Here is a 23,461-nt window from a genome sequence, read left to right as displayed (position 1 = left end):
CTCAGTTGCAGAATCTCCTTTGCTGTCCTAACCCGAAAGTATGGCATATGCTCCTGCAGAAAATCACGCAAACATCTTTACATTCAGTACTCTTAGTCTCTCTCACACAATCACAGTTTCTAAATGTAGTTTCCATCAATTTATACCTGAGTGAAACAAAGATCCAGACCTCTGCTGTAAAAGTCCATGTATTTCAGCATAAACATTCCACAATCAAAACTGCAAAACGCAGAGCACAAGTTCATACACAAGCTAATGTGAACGTACAAACTAATTAGAAAAGAATGATAACATACCCATTTCTTTGCTCAGGAAGGTCCTGCACAAACTCTTGTCTCCATTGACTTACATCAACGTCCACTTTATTCTTATCCTTTACTTCATCCGCAAAGTATCTAGCCTGACAAATGATTAAAAGAATACATATTCAGGCTCCATGCGAGGAAAGTAAAACATGTTTCACTTGCTCAAATCCTACCAGCGCATCAAGGATTCTAGGCTCTCTTCCTTTGAACGAATCAAGATACTGGAGTTTTCGTTCCTTTATGTTAATAACAGCCAATGTCCAGTGGATGTTCATATGTATAGGGATAAATATCTGTCAACAACAAAAATGTTCTCTTAGAAAGTATAATGATAGAATAAAAATCACACAAAAAAAGAAGTTATCACCTTGTCACAATCTATGAGATGGTAGCCCAACTTCTTCATTGAAGTCCATCTTCTGACTGCACCATAGTTGTATCCAGTCCCCGAATGAACTAACTAGAGGTGTGATTTTAAGGTATGTTCTTTCTCGTTATATAATTCATATGAACATATATAAATACATAGGAATGTGATTATAATAACCTTGGTGAAGAAAAATGTATTGAAAAAATGACATTTGATAAACTTCTTTGGCTCTCTAGCTTCCCTTTCTTTCAGCAATACTAGATACAAATTAATCACCTACAAAGAACAAAAGTCCCAAGCTTTTACCTAAACCATAGAGGTTTTAATTCGAAAAGAGTGACTATTACTAACCTCATCGTTCAACCATTGACCTGGTTTAAGACACCTCAGTTTCTCCACACTAATGTCAATGTTTGAACTCTCATGTGTAACCAAGATGTTCCTGCATCAAAAGAGCATTACATAACAAGAAAGTAAACAAAAGGAGACCAAGAATCAAAAAAACATACTGAACATTAGCTGAGAATGCTTGCTTGACTGCTGTCACATCTTCCTCGGATAGAGATCGAAACGGTTCACCTCTTACATCTAATGGTTCTTCTTGATCTTGTCTGAAAAAGGAACGCAAGCTTCGCAACAGACCACGACACCTTTCTCTCAAAACATCGCCAAAGCCTCTGGCTTTCAGTTTAGAAGTCCGGTTCTCGGCGCTCTTGAGTGTCTTTCTATACGCTTCGAAACTGCAGACATCAGTCACAGGGTCAGCTTGAGAATCATCAACCGCCATAGTAAAGCTCCCGTTTTTCGGATTGGCATCGTCTAAAGAAGACTCTTCCTTTTCACTACTCTCAAGGTTCTCAACAATCTCAACCTCGTCGTCGGAGGAGGAGGAGGATATAACCTCCACGTAATCAACCTCGTCAACATCAATCACTTGTGTATAGGCCAAAGGAGGCAAATCAAGTGTCTTCCTTTCTAAGCTGCTACGACTCTGTTTCGGCAAAGCGGAGAGGCCGAACTTGCGGACAGGGGAAGGAGCGTGGAGTTGTCTCGGCAGAGGAGATTTCACTTCTGGGTAATAATAACGGTGGTGGTTTCCTGGAGCCATGGCCTTAGAACTGGAGTTTGAACAAGAAGTTAAAGCGGCGCTATAGGTGTGTGTAGTGACTACTGCTGAAGCCAAACACATTTGTGTGTGAGTGAACCACCAAAAAGGGACCAATTCGATCCAGAGGATTGAAAGGTCAAAATCCCCAAACTCGGGAGCAAGCGATCTATCTTATACTATTAAAGGAGTCGGTCGCCTTTAGAGCGACTTGCGACGCTCCCGATGACGACCGGGTAAGCGGCAACTCGACCCGGGTCGTTATGGTTGGATTATATGTTGTCAAACTTAATCTGCTGACTCCTAATCCTCTGTCTCAGAGAGAGGTTTCCGGGCCTTTGCTTCCCTTTCTGGTTTAGATTGGTTATTAATGTATTTTAGTGTTATTTAATTTAGCCTACTAAATTGATTTACTTTAGTTCTTACCAAAGTAATTTTTGTAATAGATTATTCTCTGTTGGTGAATAAGGTGTTAACACTAGAAAAATGACCAACATATAATATTCATATGGCTGAATTTAGATGATATAATAATTTTTTTGATCAAACATATATCAAGAACATAAAATATAATGACAAACAAGCTTATATGTAATTTTCGGAGTTCTCTTTCTGCTTTGTGATATATTGATTCTGTGACTTTGGTCTGATTATATGAATCAGCATCAGAGTCAGTGGCAATGTCTACGTAGTTTTTTTTTTATCAAGAATGTTAATTTCATAAATGAATCGATTATAAATGGATTGATTCATACATATTTATTACTAAGAATGTAAATCAATGGTAACATCTACTTAGTGTAGTTATTGTTGTAAAAAAATTGATTTATACATATTTAATCCGATGTACTGATTTAGGACAACTTAAATCGATGTTGAATTTAGATTTAAAAATATATACTTTTGGTTATAAATAAAAATAAGAACTAATGTATATTCTTAACCTATGTATCATAGAAACGAAGCTCAATTATGAACTCTTTTTGTTTAGCAGAACCAATCGCTTGGAGAGCTTATTTGATAGCAAATACTGTGTTATGTAATGTGTCACGTTAGGTCCGTTCTTCAGATCAATCTGAATCCCAAACCTTTGTTTGATTCAGAAAAAGTGTATTGGTTTTGCTTTCTATTTGGTCTAAATTGGTTATGATATTTTAATATTATTTATTTTAACCGATTATGAAACAAAAACCCATACACTTATTTTAAATCGATTTAGAAAAAATGTATGAGCTTTGCTTTCTATTTATTCTAAATTGGTTATGATATTTTAATGTCTAAATTGGTTAAGATATTCAGAAAAGTGTATAAGCTTTGCTTTCTATTTGGTCTAAATTGGTTATAATATTTTAATATTATTTATTTTAACCGATTAGAATTGATTTACATATGTTTAAATTGATTTAAGTTAATTTACACCAAATCATATAGATCAGAAATGTTTTTAGCTAGAGTTATGTCGCCACAACACTAGAAGAATGTCCCATCATTTATTTTCATATAAATAAATTTTGACAATAATAAAAAATTCTAATGTCTTGATCAGACATATAATAAAAGCACATACTACAATGGTAAACAAACTTTCATGTAGTGAGTGTGTTATACATTGATTATGTATCTCCATTTTAGTTATCTGAATTGGTGGTACATCTAATTAGTTTAGTTATTGTTGTTAAAAAGATTGATTTGCCATATTTAAATGAATTTACTGATTTAAAACAATTTAAGCTGAACTGTCTGTTCAAATTGGACTAAAAAATACATTTGGTTATGAATATAAGTAAGAACTGATGCTACTAAGAACATGTAATCTGTTTATGGTCATTTCAGATTCTGTAACAATTTGATGAAAACGAGTATAAATTTGTTACAATCTTCACAAGGTCTGTCATGCAAAACCTCATGCATTTTTGTGCAAATTATGCTATGTCTCGTAGAAGCGAAGTTCAATCATGAATTCTCTCTGTTTTGGTGAGTACCACGCGACAGCCTTGGCAGAAGCAAGCACTTGGAGAGCATATTCGATGGCAAAAGTTGCGTTATGTATAGTCACAGGGTTACCTTCATTTTTCAGATCAATCTGAATTCCAGACTCAGCTCTTAAACTGAAAGGTCCAACAATCTGCAACAAAAATCCATACAAGCCTTATGAATCAAGTAGCTGAAAACTTAATAAATCAGAGATAGCAAGATAGTCATGCTTTCTTTTACCTGTTGCTGCAGAGATACTGATACTTCCGGGCAGATTTTCTGAAACGCTTCTAAACTAGGCTGCCGAGAATTCAAAAGTTCTTGTGCGACACTAGTGGCACCGGTAAGGAACCTCAGACCATGAGGGAAGTCTAGTCTAGCGTGGAAACGGGTGAGATCAAAGAAGAGCTTCTGAAAGTTTCCATACTGAGCTGTGAGCGACGCACGTCCCAAGGCATCAGCCATGAATCCGGAGTTTACTGATGGTAAATGAAGAGAGAATCCTCCAACACCTTCAGAGTCCTTCTCAAGTTTTGTTCTGATTGAATTTTCACCAAACGCTGCAGTCATCACACTACCTGTTGAATCAAAGGAAGTTAGTAATAACATCCCAATGCTTCTGAAACAGAGTCTAAGAAACTTTATCATACCGATGATCCCAGATACTGAGACATGAGGACTACTGAGAAAGATGTCATAGGGCTTGCAGGCTTCTAGCTTTGGAGTGATACCTCTCCAGAGATCCATGTTGGCTCTATAAGAAAACGCGGATTTCAGAGACAAACCAGGAAGCAGAGAAGCCGGAGGAGGCACTTCCACAGCATCAACAGAACTAAACTTCTTGGGAGATCCACTGTTATGATGCAAACATAAATGGTAACTTAGACCAGACTCAGCAGGAAGAGAAGCTAGATCAATAGCCATTGAAAAAGGTACATCCCAATATTCACCCTCTTTATCCACATATAGTCCAGGCCAAACCGCTTCTGCTGTCAGATTGTGAAGTGGAAACTGAAAAAAAAAAGTAAGCATCACTAATCACATTCTGTTAAAGAGACAACAAGAAGGTAAAGCAAAAAAAAAAGGAATTGCCTTGTGATTGAAGACAGCTTTAGCTCTTGGATTCTTGTTAGGATCACATTTGTAAGTATCATAGCTAAGAAGCAGAGTATCCTCTGGTGTCAACAACAGCTCAGAGCAGAAACCTAACGCGTACAAAGACTTATCCTTTAACTGCTTGCCAAGTGTGCTTAACCGAGAAGCTGACCCACGAACAAAAGCCTCACTCTTTTTAACCTCAGACACGAATCTCTGAACATCGAACTGACCCAGAAGAGACACAAACCTTTGGAACATTACAAAACAAAAACCAACATTTACCGACAGAATCAGGATTAAAAGGTGAGATTTTTTTTTTAAGTTCGGTTGTTACCAGTTGTTGGGGAAAGGGAAAGTGAGGACCTTTTGGAGAGAGAGGCCACCAGCGAGAGGGGAGAAGGAAGGGATGAGAGGTGTGGCCATGAAGCGGTGGAAGAACTCGGCTTGCTTTGGGCGAGAGAGACGAGTTCCTCTTGAGAGACCTAGAGGGAGAGGGTCGTTTGAAACGGCACGTGCCGTGGCTTCGAGTGTCACGGGAGTCGACTTGTCTAGCTCCCATATGTCTCCCTCTCCGACCCATCTCAGTCTGTTCATCGCCGTCGGCTTTTTTTTTTCCGATTTCTAGTTGAAGAACCTCGAGATGACCGAACTTATTCGTTAATCTCTTTGTTTTTTTTTTCTGGATTGGCTCGGAGGAGACCCTGACGTTTTAGGGTCGCACAAGCAAAATGCGTGCTGTTTTTTTTTGTTCAGTGACAAATGTTGGTCTGCTATTATCAAATTGATTATGATAAATTTTGTTTACTTAAACTTATGTTATTGAAGCACCGTAGTCTAATGATTAATGTTTAAAAATTTTACATCCATGTTTAGGGTTCTATGCAATTTCTTACAGATAAATTTAGATTCAAAATTCTGGTTGTCGGTTGTCGAATCGTTTATGTAATTTTTTTCATATCATAATTGTAATAGCATAATGAATTATCGTTAAAAAAATTATGTTACCAATGCTTATGTGTCGTTTAGGTTATCTCACACAAAATTTTAAAATAGTTTAATATCAATTTTTTCTCTAATTTAATTATTAGAAATCTATATTTATTATTTAAAATAATTTAATTAATATTTAAAAAATAAATCAATGAAAAAACTGTATTGGAAAAAAAAAAGATACTTCTTTATTATAACATTACAACAAAAATTAACTTGAAACAGAAAGAGTATTTTATTGGTTGGTGGGCGACGGGTGTTTCGTGCATGGTTCCTCTAGGATTCCAGCTTAGTCAGCCTTCTATAAAGAAAGACCTTGTGTTTTGAACCCTAAACCATCAGACCTCACGTTCACTCACATGCTTATATGCATCTTTAGACATATACAAGCAAAGTACATCTCTCTCTTAACGTTTTTCGTTTTTTTCTAAAGGATTATAATGGGAGGTTCTTGGCGTTTCTTGTTTGGCTTCTTCGGCAGCTTCAAGGCATGGTGGAGGAGAAGACAGAGATTAAACCCGGGAGGAACGGACGACGAGATGTATGGTGAAGATAGTGAAGGCAACTTCTATAATTGGTACGTTGTCGAACCTGCTATTAACAGGAAATCCACTGATTTCATCAGAAGGTTTCACGAGACTCGTGACTGATTCCATCACCTTCTTCTTCAGTTTCTTTAAACGTACCAATTATAGAAGTTGCCTTCTTCTACATACTAGTAGTTTGGAAGAAAATTTGTTCTTATTTCGTAGCATGTGTGTTTCTACGTGATGATTCCAATAAATGTAATCATAATTCGTTAAGTCTGTGAGTTTATTATGTCCTTTTTTCTCTATATACATTCTTATCACGCATTTAAGATATATATCAAACTCTGGTTTATGTTTTGGCAAATATAATTTGATAAACCTGTGATTTATTGATAACAAATGCAGAAAACAAACCAAAAAAATTCGAATCAAATGCTTCCGCATACAATACTTTTATGCTTGTGATCAGGGATGTTATTTTCGTGATATCAGATACAAAATTCTAGTGAATCATTGTAAACAAATAATCTACTAGAGCTAAACCATCTAGCCACCAACGAGCATCTTAGTGATTGACTGATTTCCCGCTATCATAACCGCATCGAAAATCAAATGTATTAGAAAATTAGCGTTTAGTTCTAATACTCCCTCTGTTTTTTTAAGATAGATGTTTTAGAAAAATAAATTGTTTCACAAAGATGTATTTTTTATGTTCTTATACAAAAATTGCAAATTTCAATAAAATTGATTGAATTTATTGAAAGACTTTTGGTTAAAATGCATTGGAATTTGATAATTTCTAAAAATGATGTATAGTTAATATATTTTCTTAATATGTGTGAAAACACCAAAACATACATCTTTAAAAAACAGAGGGAGTATATAGTAACCCCCCATGGAATGAACATATGATATCCTCCAAAGGAAGAAAAATTTTATCCCTTGAAAGTTAAAAAACTGTAGCAAGTAATTAACATGTATTTACATAGATAAAGCTGTCACTAAGAACGAGAGGATTTATTTAAAAATTCATACAGAACCGGTCCAGAAGGCAAGCCACCTAAGCAGCAGCGAATTAAGACATCCAAATTGGTAGGGCATATTTTATTTTTTAAAAATTATTATATCTATAAGTAAATGAATCTTGTAGGTTTTCTTATTAAAATATAATAATTTACTAAGAATTTTTAGTTAGAATAAAATTTGTTAAAGCTGTAGTTCTAATTTCTCTTGAATTCAGACGTGAACAATTCCAAAATTTTGAATTTTTGTTTAATTTTTAAAAATTTAATAGATGCAAGCGAAGATATTTTGAGGGCATCATGTTTGAATCTGGAAGTTTATTTAAAGAATGTTACGCTTTCATATATAATTGGTGATGATTTGTTTAAGAAACTAAAGATTCTTTGATAATCAATGTACGAAAAAGTTCGAAACACATAAATGGTTTATCGTATATTGTTGACCATTTCGGTGTATTTGCCACAGGTGGGGAAATTTTTCGAAATTGATGCTAATAAAATTATTTGCGGTCTTCCATATAACCAAAAAAATTAAATTAGTTATATTATCAATTGAAATGATTATGGTTTAAAGACTTGACTATATTATTCTAGTCGATGATTTTGTAGAATAATGTAAGTAAAATTATATTTCTAACAATAAGTATATATAATATCACTGTTTTTATAAATAGATTATATGTTTTGAAATTTTTAATGAATTACGTTATTTTCTACTGTTTTACGATATTGATAAAATCTATACAAAGACATAGTTTTTAAATTTTGATTGGACAGTATGAAAGGTTAGTCCGGCACTGCATTCATATTCATCGTTACATGCATGTTCTATGTTTTTGGCCAATATATGACTTCACCAGGCAAAGTTGAGGGTAGGCACTCTGATAATAAGTTGGCAAAGTAATAAGTCCGTTCTTATTATAAGACGATATGCATCCACCAAACAATGGAAACTAAAACTCCTTTCGTTATTCAAACTTTTTGAAAAGAAAAACGAATGTATGTTAGAAAGAAGGAACTTTTTAGGCACGAATCAATACAAAAGCAATTAGTATCAGTCAAAAGAATGATATGCTTATAATCTAGAAGGAAGATATATGTTTCAATAATACATGTTCCTCTCCTTTGTATTTGTATTTTGTGTCCCAAACTTTAAGACAGCTTTAAAAGCACTGCTTTGTGGTTAAGTATCTGCATTCTAGCTTAGGCACTTTGTTACCTTTATATAATTCTTGCCTTCTTGGAAGCTTCTCGCCTTTGTTTTGTTAGGGAACATGTCTTGCCCCTTTTACTTTACCTTTTTCTTTGTTTTTGCGAAAACTAGATTTTTAACCTACGTTGTACATGTAGTTTTATTTCGACGACTCTTTCCAAGTGTATATATAAAAGTATACATTGTTTGTGTTGGTATAAAACTCGAATGTATACAAATACATGTTTCTTGAGTATTTAAAATGATAGTTTAATTTTGTACTCCCTCTATTTCATATTAAATATCATTTAACATTTTTTCTTGTTATAAAAAGAATATCGCTTTAGAATTTCAATGTAATTTTCAACTTAGTATTAATTACAAATGCATTGATTTTTTAAATAATTTCATTTATCTCAAATAATATTTGTTGAATATGTGTAACTAATGAGAACTTAAATGCATTTATTAATATTTTTTTAGTATGTGTGAAAAATGTCAAAGTGACACTATTTATAAAACGAAGGGAGTACTTGTTAACTTTAGCTTAAATAGCTCCTTAAAAATCATGATTAGTTTCAAGGAAATAAAATCATGATTTCCATATCATTTTCAATTGTCGTATGATATTCCAAATATTTTGTGTTTCAACTTTGTTTCTATAAGTTTGGGACAGTGTAGTCGGGTGCTAAGGAAACAGAACTGAAACGCTAAACTAAATCACATTTCTCTTGAACACTTACACATATATGGATTCACGCTTTTAACCCATTTGTATATCCGGAGAAAAAGATGTATCTATGGATTATACCTCTACTTATTCCACTTATAGATTAATCTAAACCCTTTTATAAGTTTGGAATACTTCATGATTAGTGTTTAAAAAAATTGTTTCTACAAAAAACTTAATAGTTATACGGTTTGAGTTCCTTAATTTGTTTAATCAAATATATGATGTGTTATTTTTTTGATTTGGCACTTGGCGTCTAGGTTACATGTAGTAGTTCAAGTAAAGAAGAAAGAACCGAATTCCGTAGTACATTTACTTACAAAATCATATGTCATCAGCTTGCACTTAAGTGTACATAATAAATAAACAGTTTTTATAATTCTCGTTTTATAAAGGTGTTATTTTAAAATTTTCACGAAAATAATTAAAAAATTTATATCTTTAATAATTGTATTTGTTTAACCAATAGTTTATGAAATAAATGTATTTATTCATAAGATCAAAGTATTTTTCAGTTAATAGTATAATGTTAAAATATATATAAACAATATGTATATGAATTCTAAAGTAATATTGTTTGTGGTAAAAAAATATCAAAATGACAATTATGGAAATCAGAAGAAGTATGATTTTAGAGAAAAAGATCAGGATATCATTAAACCAAGTTTTTTGTCTAAAAATAGCATCACAAGAAAGAAAATGATCAAAAAAATTTTTATTGAAGGGTAAATATGCATTTATAATCCTTGGGTTAATTAGTTTAAGATTTAGGGTTTAGAGTTAAGGAGTAGAGTTTTAGAAATGTGTTCAAATTTTTAAAAATAAAATATTAAAATTAAAATTTTCAAAACAAAAAATGTTATTTTGATCATTTTATTTTTTGAGTGCTATTTTGTGGCAAAAAATTAAAAGATAAGTATTTGAGAGAATTGACCATGATTTTATCATGAAAAGCTTTAAGCACGTGTTGCATGTATAAAATGTATGATCAAATCCAAATCTCCTTAGATTGGCAGTAAATTAATTGAAAAGTCAATGAATATTTGGCAACAATATATTTGGAATGTGTCCAGTGGAAATCAGTAAAATTTCTGCTTTGACTTTGGATATATTCAAAGTCAAATCAACTTATGTTTTGACTTTGAGTTTTCCAAAGTCAAATCAGTTTTGACTTTGAATAAAATATGATTGATCTCAAAACAAACTTATAAACAGCTACAACATAGATTTCGAGACAGAGGCAAAAGTGATACATTGCTTTTTAAAGAGAAAGTAAAAGTGATACATTGACATTACTTTAAACATGAACTACACGATTGGATTCATGAGCTTTCTCGTAATTTCTTCAATTTTTCTCGTTCTCTTGGTTCCAGGTTGGTCCGTTTATAAGCTGCACATTTTGTCTTTTATAATAACAAATTGTGAAAATATTATTATTATGTCATCATAATTCTTTTTTTTAAACGAAATGTAGAAGAAGTAGAAGCAAAAGCAATGGAATGCCTTGGACCATGTGTGTTTCACAACAACTGTATGGCCGAGTGCAAAAAAAAAGGTTATCTAGCAGGCGAATGCGTTGGTTGGAATAACCCTGATATGTGTTGTTGCATTCCTAAACTCTATAACTAACATTATTGCATGTCTAAATGTTATGAAACGTTCTTAATAATAAAGAACTATTATCGTCGCCTTAGTAATATGCACGCAATTTATTTTTCTTTTCTTTTACAATTCTGATCGCCTATTTTCTTTTTCAAAAACTCAGAAACCGCACCTTTCTAAGATAAATCTTACCTTGCGAACAAGATATCGTATCACCGGTCTTTCTCTTCAAAAATTTGGGCACATCTGAATTTATTCATCTACTATTTTCAGTTAATTTCGTAACTAAAATTTAAGTTTAAGAAAAAACACAAACATTAAGACAAATAATGATTTATTGTGTGCGCGATGGTCGATTGTGTTTTAACCTATATTGTATAGTGGCATCAATGTACACATAATAGGCATGTTTTGCCAACATCACCAATAATGTTGTTACTTCTCCTCCATTCAATTTACATCCGATTTTAGTCTAAATGTCAATTTAACTTCATCTTACCTAGCTTTGTATTTAGACACGTAACTGCAGTGTTTCATTTTCTTGCATTTGTTTTTATCCAAGATCCTTGTGGTTATATGTATATGATTGAACTGAAATAACCGGGTCGCCAATCAGTAAACTCGAAAAGGGCCCAACAGAATAGGCGGGTAAAGAATAAATATCGCCGCCTTGGTAATACATATAAAATTTTATTATTTATATTTTAGTATAATATAAGTTTATTAAATATATGATAAATTAAAACTTGTTAATGTATTTATATAAATCAGAAATAGCATCACCAAAGTTTTAATTAGATTAGACGAAGAAGTATAATAGTATATAATTTTAAATTTGTAATAATATTTTAAAAAGTTAGTTTAGTATTGCGATGATTGTATCTCTTTCAAAAGATATTAAGACACGAATTCGAGTATTGAAATGAATATATTTTAAAAGAAAACTAAATCAAAAGTCAAAACAACCTGTAGATTTATGTATATTTTAAGAAGTTCAAATAGTTTTTTTGAATTATAATTGAGTTGAAATCTTATTTTGTACTGACCATTTGTTCGGATCATATCTGGCACGACTGAAATCGTTGATATCGAAATTGACCTTTACCTGTTACTTGTTTGAATGTAAGTGTTTAATGATACCGATAATGAGTTTAGCCACCAATTGTATCATGTCACGTGATTTGTTTTCCTCATCGCTCTTAATTCTATAGCAATATAAGATTGTTATTTCTTTGTTAAAACTAATTTACTACAACTCTACCTCATGCTCATTACAACGTTAAATCACATAATTAACCACTAATAAATAACAGTGTCATAGTGTTATGCAATGATCAACTAATCATCGTTTGGTAAGCGAGCAATCATTTTTCTTTTCTTAAGAAGAGATGTGTATATTTTTCGACATCATAAAAGATGTGTTACTTCTTCACACCATTCCATAGAAGTTGCAGCTCAAGACACTGAAACACATGCGTCATATGATACTAAAATTCGAACCCACAAATCATAAAGAACTTTGTCTTCATTTTCTTGCTGTTCATGCCAAGCCAAAAACTATATGCATCACCTAAACATTAAACTCCCTCAAGTACTTCACAAACGTTACACTCTGCCTAAGTGAGTAGTTGCAAAACCAAAACCAAAGAACACAAGAAGAGAATAAACAGACATACAAGAGATAACAATGCACAAGAGAAGAGAGGAGATTCTTGGGGAGTAAGAAAGGAAGTTAAGAACAGGCAAACCATCTTCTGAAAGAGAGAAATCCAGATGGTTCCGGGATATGATCCGGAGAAATTGGTTGTGTACTGGGAAGATGTTTGAAGAAAGCCTTCACAGCTCCAGCCACACCATCCTCATCCTTCATCGCCTTTGCTAACGTCTCTGCACTGCTCTTCACCTGCTCCCCATTCAAATGCTCAGTTTCATTTATTAAACCAAATGGCCAATGGCATTACCATGACCATAAAATTATTCTCAAAAGTATATTTATTCACCTCATCGTCCAGCATAAAATTGATGGCATCTTCAAGCTTATGGAGTGAGAATTCGTCCACTGGGATTGGTGCAGGACCTACTCCTCTAGCGTGCACTCGTTCTCCCCAAAAAGGTTGGTCTCCAAAGAAGGGCACAATAGTTGTTGGGCACTGTGTGTTCAACAAAAAAAAAGCAAAAACACTTGCATGTTATTAAAATACTAAAGTCACATATCAATAAGCATACTATTTTTTTACCTTCCACTCAAATTAAACTTACCGCTGCTTTAAGACCTGCAGCCGTTGTTCCAGCACCACCATGATGAACCTGAAAAAGCAGAATAGCAAGAATGTGTGATGCAACATGATGTTCAGAGACTAATCTATGAGGAGTAGCGGATTATTATAGACATACCACTGCTTTGCATCTTGGGAACAACCAGTCATGTGGGACATTATCCAACAAGTAAACGAAGTCCTTGGGTTCTTTCACTGTATATGAAAGCCACATCAACCATATATTATAATTTATAAATAGTTTACCAAACAAGCAACTAAGCAAGTAAACCAACAGTTTCCAAGACCACCCCAGCCTTTGTTGATGATCCCTCTCTGTTTAGTTCTTTGAAGTGCTTCCACAATGATCTCAGTCATTTTCTCTGGTTCTTGGACAGGCTTTTACCACAAATAAACACACAGAACGGTAGAGATATTATTTTTAGTTTCTCATAACACATTCATAGATAAAAAAGTTTGAGTGGAAAAACAAAACTCACAAGACTACCAAAGCCGATATATATAGGTTTGTCACCAGCTTCTAGCCACTCCACAAGTTCTGCAGGAGGTTCATAGTTTGATGCAAGATCAAGAAAGCAAAACCCCACTACATCAATCTGAGGCCCCCAGTCTGAAAAAAAATGTAAAGAGTAACGAACTAAAACTGCTATTCATATCATCGTTTACATTGGTAAGCTCATGAGTTATATACTACCTTTAGGCTTTGGGACTAGGTCAGGACTCCACATATATCCATATGGAATATTAGAGCCAGAACCGTGTGTTCCACTTAGATAAGAAACAGGACGTAGCTTCAGTTTCTTTTTCCTAAGGTCATTGATCAAGTCCCTTATCCCAAGCCAGATCAATGAATCAACGATATGATAAGAAAGCTGAATTTGAATTAATGAAGAAGTCAAGTTTTATAGCAAACCAATCAGATAATATCTTGAGTAAACAAGTCTCACTCTGTATCCTGCTGATTGTTTAACACGTGACAAAGGGTGTGGAAACTCACTTGTTGGCCTGAATCATTACATAGTAGCAAAGGAAGATAGTGAATGATGATTCACAACAACAATAAAAAGAAATCAAAATAAAACTTACGTCCATGGCATGGTGAAAAATACATGAATCGGTATCCTCAGTGCCTCTGCCACATGAGTGTGCCCTGAAATGGCATGTTCCAAAGTTAGTTACCACTATGATAAGTTGCTGAAAGTAATTACCTAACCATATGCTGGAGGGTTGGCTATAATGGCATCAGCTTTAAAGGAGACTCCAGAATCTGGATCAGGTTCTTCACATGCTGGAAGCAGAGAATATATGATGTCCTTCATTTGTTTCCGTTGAATCGGAATCTCTGAAGGGCCTGATGGTAAAAACCCTTTGTTCTTAACCATATCTGCACACACACCATAACCAAATGAATGAATTGCTGATAACTTCTAAAGCTAACTGGAATGTTTGGTAGATAGATAGATAGATAGATACATACAACCGGCTAGCACTTTAGGATCTCCACCTAAAGGATAAAACTCCAAACCAGCAGCCAAAACAAACTCTTTAAAATTCGCATGTGTTGCAAGCCTGACTCTATGCCCATACTCCTGCATATTTTTTCAAACAATTCAAGTTCAGAACCTTTTTTTTCCAAGATTTTAAGGTTGTAGGAGATGTCTATATACCAACCTGGAGGCGTTTGGCTATTGCAACAAAAGGCTGAACGTCTCCGCGTGTTCCAACGATCAGCATCACAATCTGCATAGGAGGGATGTGCTTAAAGTCCACCTCATCAGAGCAAAAACCATTTCTGGAGGATTCTTCTTCGCGGTCTACGGGAATAGGTTGTGGGATAGCATCTGCTGGAACTTCAAACTCAACTGTTCCGTCATGTTTCACAGTAGCTATACGGTTCAGCAATTTCAGCTGCAATTTAAAATAACAATTTTTTTTTAAAAAGTAATTCAAAAACAGACATTTTAAATAGAAGCTTATACCTTCTTCCCAGCAGAGATTGTGTGATCGAAGATCTTAGCGGCATCCTCGGCAAGAATGTGAGTAGATTTCTGCTGCCTCTCAGTTTTTGATTTAACTAACTTAGGCTTGGATGATGATGATGATGATGATGGTGATTCAGTCTTATCACTACTCGATGAACTCTCCACAGGCATTGTCCGTACTCGTGAAAAGCTTTTATTGACAGCACCTGAATACACACACAAAAGCCAAGCAATGGACTTCAAAACCACACAGAAGGGAATGAGTCCAAACACGATACCTGAAGATTCAGATACAGCGTTGTCGGCAATTGAGGTAACAGGAGGATCTGGTGGGATGCTCTCTACTTCTTCAGAGCCATTGATGAAGCCACTACCACCACCGCCTTCAATCTCCTCGATTTTCACCGAAGCACGGTCCGAACTTGAAGAAGAAGACGAAGAAGCCCTGCTAAGTTTAGCCGGCATCGTATTCTCCACCATCAGAGCCGATCTGTCTATCTCTCTGTCTCTGTCTCTGTCTCTGTCTCTGTCTCTGTCTCTGTCTCTCTGTCTTTGGTGTCTCTTGAAATTGCGTAAGCGTGTTTATGAATCCCAGAAAGTGAAGGAAAGATCAATTATACGATTCTTTTCTTATCGTAATTCTTCTTCAAAAAAAAAGTCGAAACTTTATAAGAAAAATGTTTGATTCGAGCAATGCGTGATGGTTGGTTCAGACAGCGATTTCGCAAATTAACTGTCGGAAAATGATGGGTGATTCGGTCAATAAATATTCCTTGAAACGCTGTCGTATTCTTTGACAGCGAATCTACTCTTCTGTCTTTTCGTATTTTACGTCTTTGTCGTCTTCTGACTCTTCTCCCCCTGGATCTTTGATTTAGTTTCATGTTTATTTAAAAATTCACAACTAAAGGCCACTTCCAAATCTACGACCAAGTTAAAAAAAATACTCTCACCATTTTTAATTAGAAATGACGTTTTAACATTTTACATATAATTTTAAAAAATTATTAACTTTTTTTATTTTCTAGATAAATTTCAACTAAACACAATTCAACTAATAATAAAATAGATTATAAAATACAAATAATCATAACATATAAAAATTAATAGATTTTGTATTAAAAATGAAAATGTCATTTTATTGAAACAAAAAATTATGTAAAACATCATTTATTAAAAACAGAGAGAGTATACTTTTGAATCTTTGTTAATGATGCACAATTTTTTTATGGTCAAAAGTTGATAGTTTATTTTATTTGTTCCTTTTTTATACATGGAGTTATATCCACTAATTATTATGAAAAATGATATTATGAAAGAGGAGTAACAGAACATATACCATCACTGGTGGTCCATCAGTAACTTGCTAGCCACTCAAAGATGAGAGGCTGACATAAAAAGAGCCATGAAAGAGGTACGTACTATGAAACTCATGTCTCCGTTCTTCATAGCCTTAACTTCAGCCATGTGTTATACTGTTATATTACGGTTTTTGACATCGAATTTAAAATGAATATTACTTTCTCACTAATGAAAAACAGTCATATTAAACAAACCATCAAAGATTTCAAGAAACACCATACAATAAAAGTATCCAGACATCAACCAACCATGTTTCTACAGGGAAACACAGGAACAAAAGCTGAACATACCTATTGACATTTTGTAACCAGACGTTCCAGAGAACAAAAAAAAACAGAGTATGTGGGCAGTCTACATAAGAGGCTCTGGCTCTATTATTACGAAGAAGTAGGAGTAACCGAACATGTACCATCAGTAACTTACTAGCCACTCAAGATGAGAGGCTCACATAAAAAGAGCCATCCTCAGTTCTAAAATGATGCTTGATGGCAGGAATGTGTTTAACCCTCGACCTGTCTACACCCTCTTCCCCACGAATCCTCTCTATTAGCTGATCAGAAACATGACTCAAATGCAGTTCTTGAAGGCTCACAAGATTCTCTATTCCTTTCGGTACAGACTCCAACACTCTACAAGCTCTGACATAAAGCTTCTGTAGCTCAAACATCGCACCATCTTCTATTACAACTTCTGTAAGATGTTGCATCTGAACTATATCTAGAATCTTAAGATTGTCAAACCCTTCAGCAAAACACAACCGTTGCCCCATGTATGCATTGTAAAACGAAAGCCATACTAATTTAGGAAGGGTTTGGATGTAGTGAATGGCGTTTTCTTGCAGCTGAGATCCGCGCAGACCCAAATAGGTAACGTTCTGAAGGGTACTGAACCAACTTGGTACTCTTTCTAGTTTTCCTGCAAGAAAGAGTTTCTCAATGCTTCCAGTTGCTATCAGTCCATCTATCTCTAAGGCTTCCTCTTCATGAATTGACGTTAGGGATAAGAACCTGAGTCTTTTGATCTTATTCAGTGACTCGCATAAGTCACTTCCATGTTCTCTTCTAATCATGACAAGACTTACTCTCGTGAGTTGTGTCATGTTCCCTAGCGTTTTGATAAGCTCAGCTTCTGCGTTGAAGCAGTCCATGACTTGCAAATCCTTCAACTGGCAGATACTTGGAGAAACCTTTGTACCTAAAACATACTTCCAATTAGAATCATGTCCATAGTTGCAACGAAAAGTGATCAGATAACGCAACTTCTTCAGCTTAGACATTCCTGGAGGAAGCTCATCAATCTTGGAGTGCCTAGTGTTCAATGTGTCCAAGTTGATGAGTCTATGGAAGTCTCTTGGGAGTCCCTTCACTTTTGTTTTCGATATATTCAAGTACTTTAAGTTGAACAGAGTTACCAAAAAGTCAGGTAGCTTGGTGATGCCAGAGCCTTCAAGGTCTAAGGCTCTTAAGTTTCAGCCTTGGAGGCAGTTCAATGCTGTGTTTAGTGCAAACCAAAAGAGAGTGAAGGTTTGTTCTACGTACAGTACCTGATCTCATCTCTTTTTGAATGCATAAATGGCGAGTACTACCGTAACTCTCAGCTGTTTCTGCATCATCATCATCACCATCAGTGTCGTTACTAGATACATCACAGAACCTCTCAGATTTGGATATAGAAAGAGCAATCTCCCTTATCACATCATGCATCTTGAACACTTTGGGCCGTCCAAAAGGATTCCACAAGATAACTTGAAGCATGTTTCTGTAAACAAGCTCATTTAAGTAACCATCAGCCACTTCCTCTGCTTTCACTCCTCTTATCGGTTCCACAAAACTTTGCGCCATCCACATCCTAACCAGCCTCTTCCTTTTCATCCGATAGTTCACAGGGAACAGAGAACAGTATAAGAAACAACGTTTAAGAGGATACAGCAGATCGCTGAAGCTAAGAAACAAGATGCTTCTAACAACCTTGAGCTCAAGATTATTGTTCAGTTCCCAGTTCAAAGAGTTGTGGACTTGCTTCCATTCTGATTCCAGCTTCTTTGTTGACATCATGCTCCCCAATGAAGCAATAGCTAACGGCAGGCCTTGACATCTCTCAACTAACTTCCTTGCTATCACCTCCAGATTTTGCCTTCTGCATTCCTCATGACTTCCTGAAAACGCTTTGTTGCAGAAAAGCACCCAAGCTTCGTCTTCTTTCAAGAGCTCAATCTCATGCTTTCGGCTCCCAATACCATATGAGAAAGAAGCCACGTTATTGCTCCGAGTAGTTACCATAACACGGCTTCCACTAATACCATCTGGTAGAGCGATGCTTATCTCCCTCCACAGACCAGTGTTCCATACATCATCGAGCACAACCAAGTACCTCTTTGACTGCAAATACTCCACAAGTTTCTCAACCAGCTCTCTATAACTCAAGGAGTATAAGTCACCTGGAATCTGTGTTTCTGCTTCTTTGTAGAACTCCTTTATCATTGTCCTAAACACATCTTCAATCACATAGGATTTAGAGATTGTTACCCAAGCGTATGACCCGAAATGCTTACGCACGATTTGGGACTTAAAGATGTTAGCTGAGAGTGTAGTCTTCCCTGAACCACCCATTCCAACCACCGAGACAACTACTCTTTGAGGTTCAGGACTCAGAAGCCATCCAGTGAGCTTTCCCTTAGCTGCATCGATCCCCACAAGACTGTTTTCACTAAAGAACAGAGACGACTCGCTGATATTATTCAGCCACTTCTTACCACCGTCATCAACAGGCGCTAATGACGCTCCTTGATGATAAGTTTCTGCACAGTGGTACCTTTTCATGGATTCAGAAATGGACTGAATCATGACATTCACGGCTCCTAGCTTCTGAGCTATGGAGTGTCTAGCCCACATATACTTGGGGAAATGAAACGCACGCCTAAGCTTTGTGCAGCTACGGTAACCATGGGTGTGATAGGTAAACTCGTCAATGATGTCTTCCACTTGGTAAGCCACATCTCTTGTGTTTGCCACAAAAGTTCGAAAGAGTTGAGTTGGTGTTGTTGCCGTGGTTGTGGTGGTGGATCCATTCTCATCATGTCTATGGGTGTCCTCAAGAAAGGACTTTATGATGAGCAACTCCTTTTTCATCTTCTCAATATCGCTATGAACTCCTGACAGCAACAAGGTCTCGTTTTCTAAGAGGCTAAGAATCAGTCCGATCCCAACATCAACAGTAGCTGAAGCCATCGTCTCTGTAGTTTTGTCTCAGTCTCTCTTGATCCCTTTTTCTGTGTGAACTTGTTGGATTTGAGCAAGGCCTGCAAGATAACATATTCCTCAGTTATTACCCCACAATGACTTAAAAGTCAATGTGTTTCCTCAGTTATTACCCCACAATGACTTAAAAGTCAATGTGTGTATGCTGCTTTCACATTTGCAACTTGGAATATTATACCACAAGATATATATTTTGGCAAAGCCGAAGTGCATTGAATTTTCAGCTCAAATCTCAATGCTTGGTGGTGCAAAAGTATATTGATACCAAAATAAATTATCATAAATGTTATAAAAAAAGACTTGTTTTAAGGAGTTCATTTATTTTCAGACACATCAACTAGTTCAGCCATTGGTACTTTAGCCTCAATTTGGATTCCGTCTCCTTCCTCCATGTCTGCACCTTTGTGCTTCGCGTAATCTACTTTGAAATCATAATCCCCGTCCGTTGAATCCTCACCACCTGATGCTTTCTTAGCCTTCTTCCTCTTATCCTTCTCTGCTTTCTGCATTTTTGTATTCAGCATGCTATCGGCTGCGTATAGCTTCCTGTTCTGCCTGATAGTCTCTGATTTCGACTTTCCTGTTTCTTCCTCCTCTTCCCCTCCCATAGACTCATCATCATCACTGTCAATGCCAGCCTCCTCTTCTTCGGTCTGAGTCTTAGACTCATCCTGTGATGCATAAACACAGGTTATTAAACCAAACCGAGAAGGTTACAGAAGTAAATGGAATGAGGATAGAGTTCATTAACCAACCTCGACCATAGTTTCATCGAAAGTGAGAGGAGTATTCGAAGGAATCTCAACAGGGTTGAACTCGTTAACAGTCTTCAAACTCCCGATGAAAGAGGATTCACCACTGTAAACCTCATCGATGTTGAACTCCTTAGCCAACTCGTTCACAATCTTTGACTCTGCGTGTTCACCTTGCTCCCTCTTTGGCGGCATTGTATAGAACGGAATCTTACCTGCAAACACCATTCACAAAACGATCAGTTACAAAAACTGGTTTTCAAAGATTCCAATTATGAACATAATAGACAGTAACCGAACCTTCATTCCAGTCATGTAAAACAATCCTCGCAGCAGCTTCGATATCCACTAGACCACCCTTCTTAAGCTTGCCCCTTACGGTGGCGACTTTGTAAAGAAAATCATCAACTCCCTCGAAGCTTGAGATCTTGTACAGAGTCACAAGCATTTGTGTTGAGCAAAGCTTGAGGATCTCTTTCACTAAGTTCCCCACAAAGCAGTTCAAAGTTAGGCCAATGAGATTTATAAACTTAACAAAGACAAAAGCACAAAAGGATATCAAATTACCTGGACTAACTGGATCTTCCAGCTTCTCGATCTTTTTACAGTTCCGGAGAGCTATAGAAGCATCATTCCCTGAAGACTTGAGTATCGCAACTCCAGGACAATCCAACAGCTTCACGTTTTTGTCCAAGTGAACCTCTTGCAGAGACCTAGTCAGTCCAGGGGTGGCACCGACGTTGGCAACATGAGCTCGCTTCAAACTGTTGATAAGACTACTCTTCCCTACATTAGGCAGTCCGATGATACCAACCGTTATAGATTTTTTCAACTGCCAAAAAAAAAAAAAGGATTAATCCAAAGCTGGATAGTGAAAGTAAAAATTAATGAGAAAGCGAAGCAAACCTCATGACTTCTCGAGTAGTTTTTCAGCAATTTGATCAGAGTGTCTGCTCCAAGACAATCACTCGTCTGCAAAATACTGCTTGGTTTTGAAGATGCCTTTGATGTTTTCCACCCCAAGTTTGATCTCTGTTCTTGAGTGCTACATTTGAAGGCAACAGCTGGAGATTCTTCCCTGAGGTACTTAAGCCATTTCTCAGCAGCTTCTCTAGGAACAAGATCTAGACAAAAGAGAAAAGTAACGAGTCTAGTCACACCAACGGCACGAGCAGAGACTTTGATAGAGAAGCTTACCAATCTTGTTCAGAATCAACACGCGGTGCTTATTGGGACCAGCTCTCGCCACCATCTCCTCCAGGCTGGTACAACGCGTGCCAAGGGGATCACGTGCATCAAGAACCTCCAGAATAACATCAGACAATTCAATGACTTTTTTAAGCTCCTTGAGGAAAGCACTCTCCGAGTTATCTGTGAAAACAATAGACACATCAGTGTGTGTGAATGTATAATAAGCATATAACAATCCTAATCAAAAAACACTCACCACGAACATTGACCTCTCCTCCACTCTTCCCCTCTCTAAACCCTTCTTCTGTCTTGCTATCCTCATCCACAACCAAACCAAGCTTCCTCTTTTTGGCCTGAAACAGATTCATCAACATAAAGGACATGTCTTTAACAATTGTAACCTAAAAAGACTGAAGCTTTCACTACACAGACTGAAGTACGAAGATACCCTTTCTTTGCGGTCGACTTTCTTCTGCTCAATCTCCTCGAGAGCGCGTGCACGTCGAGCTTCAAGAGCCTTGAGCTCTTGTTCCTTGAAAGGCCAGTCGTTGGGGATACCTGGGTCTTTCTCTGCTCTGGGCTTACGGTTATGGCCGAGCTTCTTGGCTTCCTTTGCCTTCTTCTTGTGGTGCTCCTTCACCTTTCTTATGACCTTATGCTTCTGCTTCAAGGGCACCCTCTTGCTCTTGCTCTCTGCAAAATTTCAAAATTCAAAATCAATAAAAGAAGCTTACTTTAACACCCTGAACCGAGATTCTATTGAGGTGCTTAGCTTACTTTTACTCCGTTTCGGCATCTTTTTTGTTTTGTCTTCCGCCGCGAGGGAGAAACACACAAAACTGAGAAGAAGATGAAATTAGGGTTTATGGAGAAAGGAAGATGAAATTAGGGTTTTGCTTTTAAATGGATTTGGATTACGACCCGAATTGGACGAATTGACCCGACACTGTTTTTGAGTCAACATTAAAAAAAAATTAAAAAAATTGGGGTGAGAGAGGCTCGAACTCTCGACCTCAGGATTACTCAGATAGCTATGAGACCTACGCGCTAGCCAACTGCGCCACCACCCCTGTGTCTACTTAAGTTAGATTATATTTTATAGCCTTTCCATATATTGTGCTAAAATCCAAGCAATTTCCATGTATATGTCTTCAATCTACTTTTTGAGTTTTATATGGAGTTAACGTTTGATCTTTCATGCTACTTTCTACTGTTTAAGTACTCTCTGTGTGAGACATTCTTTGTATATTTCTGATAGCAACCATCATCTCCGTATTATATATTTTAGATAATAACGGAAAATTTTTGGAAAGTGCAAGTAAATTGAGTACATTTGAGAAAAGTATAACCAATATATTCTTCTGGTCAAATGATGTCTCTCTTTGAAGACGTTACAGCGTGCGTGTGCAAACAATTCTGGCGTGTTGTTTGATTGTTTCATTTTGTTCTTTCATGCTACTTTCTATACTGTTTAAGTACTCTCTGTGTGAGACATTCTTTGTACATCTATGGCATGCTCTTTGACATTCACTAATTTGTGACATTACTAGATAAACGAAAATACATTTGTCGGTAAATTGTTATGTTAGAATTTTGAAAGTATCTAACAATATAAGGAGTGAAAATAAACCACTCTTTTTCAATTTTTGTTTCTTTTGGCATCAATTCATTTTATTTCTTATATGTGAATGATGATAGATACTGGGAAAGAAAATTGTTTCAT

The 23,461-nt window shown here is 36.0% G+C and overlaps 5 protein-coding genes and 1 non-coding gene across 8 annotated transcripts; all 6 read right to left on the bottom strand.

Annotated features, from left to right (window-relative positions):
* Window positions 1-2: 2 nt before the first annotated feature.
* Window positions 3-2,037, bottom strand: LOC130496834 (ubiquitin-like-specific protease 1A; the record flags this gene model as incomplete). The annotated part of the gene is made up of 8 exons (XM_056989389.1): window positions 1,185-2,037; window positions 1,027-1,117; window positions 853-951; window positions 673-765; window positions 479-598; window positions 297-400; window positions 147-219; window positions 3-53 (listed from the first exon to the last, which is right to left on the bottom strand). Coding segments are annotated over exons 1-8 (1,311 nt in total), but the record flags the coding sequence as incomplete, so codon positions are not given.
* A 1,525-nt stretch (window positions 2,038-3,562) lies between these two features.
* Window positions 3,563-5,488, bottom strand: LOC130495475 (protein TRIGALACTOSYLDIACYLGLYCEROL 4, chloroplastic-like). Its single transcript, XM_056986873.1, has 5 exons — window positions 5,187-5,488; window positions 4,847-5,099; window positions 4,405-4,765; window positions 3,995-4,332; window positions 3,563-3,905 (listed from the first exon to the last, which is right to left on the bottom strand). The coding sequence occupies exons 1-5, from the start codon at window positions 5,444-5,446 to the stop codon at window positions 3,708-3,710; spliced, it is 1,410 nt and encodes a 469-aa protein (XP_056842853.1). The 5' UTR covers window positions 5,447-5,488; the 3' UTR covers window positions 3,563-3,707.
* Window positions 5,489-12,425: 6,937 nt separating this feature from the next.
* LOC108805808 (sterol 3-beta-glucosyltransferase UGT80A2) lies at window positions 12,426-15,894 on the bottom strand. 3 transcript variants are annotated; one of them, XM_018577757.2, is made up of 14 exons: window positions 15,455-15,894; window positions 15,174-15,382; window positions 14,866-15,102; window positions 14,672-14,783; window positions 14,408-14,578; window positions 14,281-14,344; window positions 14,142-14,199; window positions 13,889-14,066; window positions 13,674-13,804; window positions 13,470-13,572; window positions 13,313-13,389; window positions 13,178-13,225; window positions 12,919-13,068; window positions 12,426-12,821 (listed from the first exon to the last, which is right to left on the bottom strand). In XM_018577757.2, exons 1-14 carry the CDS (start codon window positions 15,654-15,656, stop codon window positions 12,651-12,653), a joined length of 1,911 nt encoding a protein of 636 aa, XP_018433259.2. In that variant the 5' UTR covers window positions 15,657-15,894; the 3' UTR covers window positions 12,426-12,650. The 3 variants fall into 3 exon arrangements, with proteins under 3 accessions (XP_018433259.2, XP_056845789.1, XP_018433258.2); XM_056989809.1 differs by having other exon boundaries at window positions 15,174-15,692; window positions 15,723-15,894; XM_018577756.2 differs by having other exon boundaries at window positions 15,174-15,894.
* Window positions 15,895-16,704: 810 nt separating this feature from the next.
* Window positions 16,705-19,945, bottom strand: LOC108806483 (disease resistance protein RPM1). The gene is given in 2 exon segments (XM_018578620.2): window positions 16,705-18,004; window positions 18,006-19,945. Coding segments are annotated over 2 exon segments (2,796 nt in total). The 5' UTR covers window positions 19,766-19,945; the 3' UTR covers window positions 16,705-16,968.
* A 108-nt stretch (window positions 19,946-20,053) lies between these two features.
* LOC108805713 (guanine nucleotide-binding protein-like NSN1) lies at window positions 20,054-22,669 on the bottom strand. The gene is made up of 9 exons (XM_018577646.2): window positions 22,516-22,669; window positions 22,187-22,431; window positions 21,995-22,091; window positions 21,745-21,918; window positions 21,454-21,671; window positions 21,115-21,379; window positions 20,848-21,027; window positions 20,551-20,762; window positions 20,054-20,466 (listed from the first exon to the last, which is right to left on the bottom strand). Exons 1-9 carry the CDS (start codon window positions 22,532-22,534, stop codon window positions 20,110-20,112), a joined length of 1,767 nt encoding a protein of 588 aa, XP_018433148.1. The 5' UTR covers window positions 22,535-22,669; the 3' UTR covers window positions 20,054-20,109.
* Window positions 22,670-22,722: 53 nt separating this feature from the next.
* Window positions 22,723-22,808, bottom strand: TRNAM-CAU (transfer RNA methionine (anticodon CAU)). Its single transcript is given in 2 exon segments — window positions 22,723-22,758; window positions 22,771-22,808. It is a non-coding gene; the product is annotated as a tRNA-Met (tRNA).
* Window positions 22,809-23,461: the final 653 nt, after the last annotated feature.

Source organism: Raphanus sativus, chromosome 6 (genome assembly GCF_000801105.2).
Source record: "Raphanus sativus cultivar WK10039 chromosome 6, ASM80110v3, whole genome shotgun sequence".
Lineage (NCBI taxonomy): Eukaryota > Viridiplantae > Streptophyta > Magnoliopsida > Brassicales > Brassicaceae > Raphanus > Raphanus sativus.
The sequence above is the reverse complement of the archived record's forward strand: the minus strand, read 5'-3'. Positions and strand labels throughout refer to the sequence as shown.

Excerpts from the sequence above, each read along its gene's own strand:
- LOC130495475 (XM_056986873.1), bottom strand. The coding sequence starts at position 5,446 with ATGAACAGACTGAGATGGGTCGGAGAGGGAGACATATGGGAGCTAGAC. Across the intron at positions 4,766-4,846 it reads AAGCTGTCTTCAATCACAAG|TTTCCACTTCACAATCTGAC; the intron begins GCAATTCCTTTT and ends TTTTTTTTTCAG. Across the intron at positions 3,906-3,994 it reads CAGTATCTCTGCAGCAACAG|ATTGTTGGACCTTTCAGTTT; the intron begins GTAAAAGAAAGC and ends TTTTTGTTGCAG.
- LOC108805808 (XM_018577756.2), bottom strand. The coding sequence starts at position 15,656 with ATGGTGGAGAATACGATGCCGGCTAAACTTAGCAGGGCTTCTTCGTCT. Across the intron at positions 14,784-14,865 it reads CAATAGCCAAACGCCTCCAG|GAGTATGGGCATAGAGTCAG; the intron begins GTTGGTATATAG and ends AAAAATATGCAG. Across the intron at positions 13,390-13,469 it reads CTGGGGTGGTCTTGGAAACT|TGAAAGAACCCAAGGACTTC; the intron begins GTTGGTTTACTT and ends TTTCATATACAG.
- LOC108805713 (XM_018577646.2), bottom strand. Across the intron at positions 22,092-22,186 it reads AAGTCGACCGCAAAGAAAGG|GCCAAAAAGAGGAAGCTTGG; the intron begins GTATCTTCGTAC and ends AATCTGTTTCAG. Across the intron at positions 21,672-21,744 it reads GTTGATTCTGAACAAGATTG|ATCTTGTTCCTAGAGAAGCT; the intron begins GTAAGCTTCTCT and ends TCTTTTGTCTAG.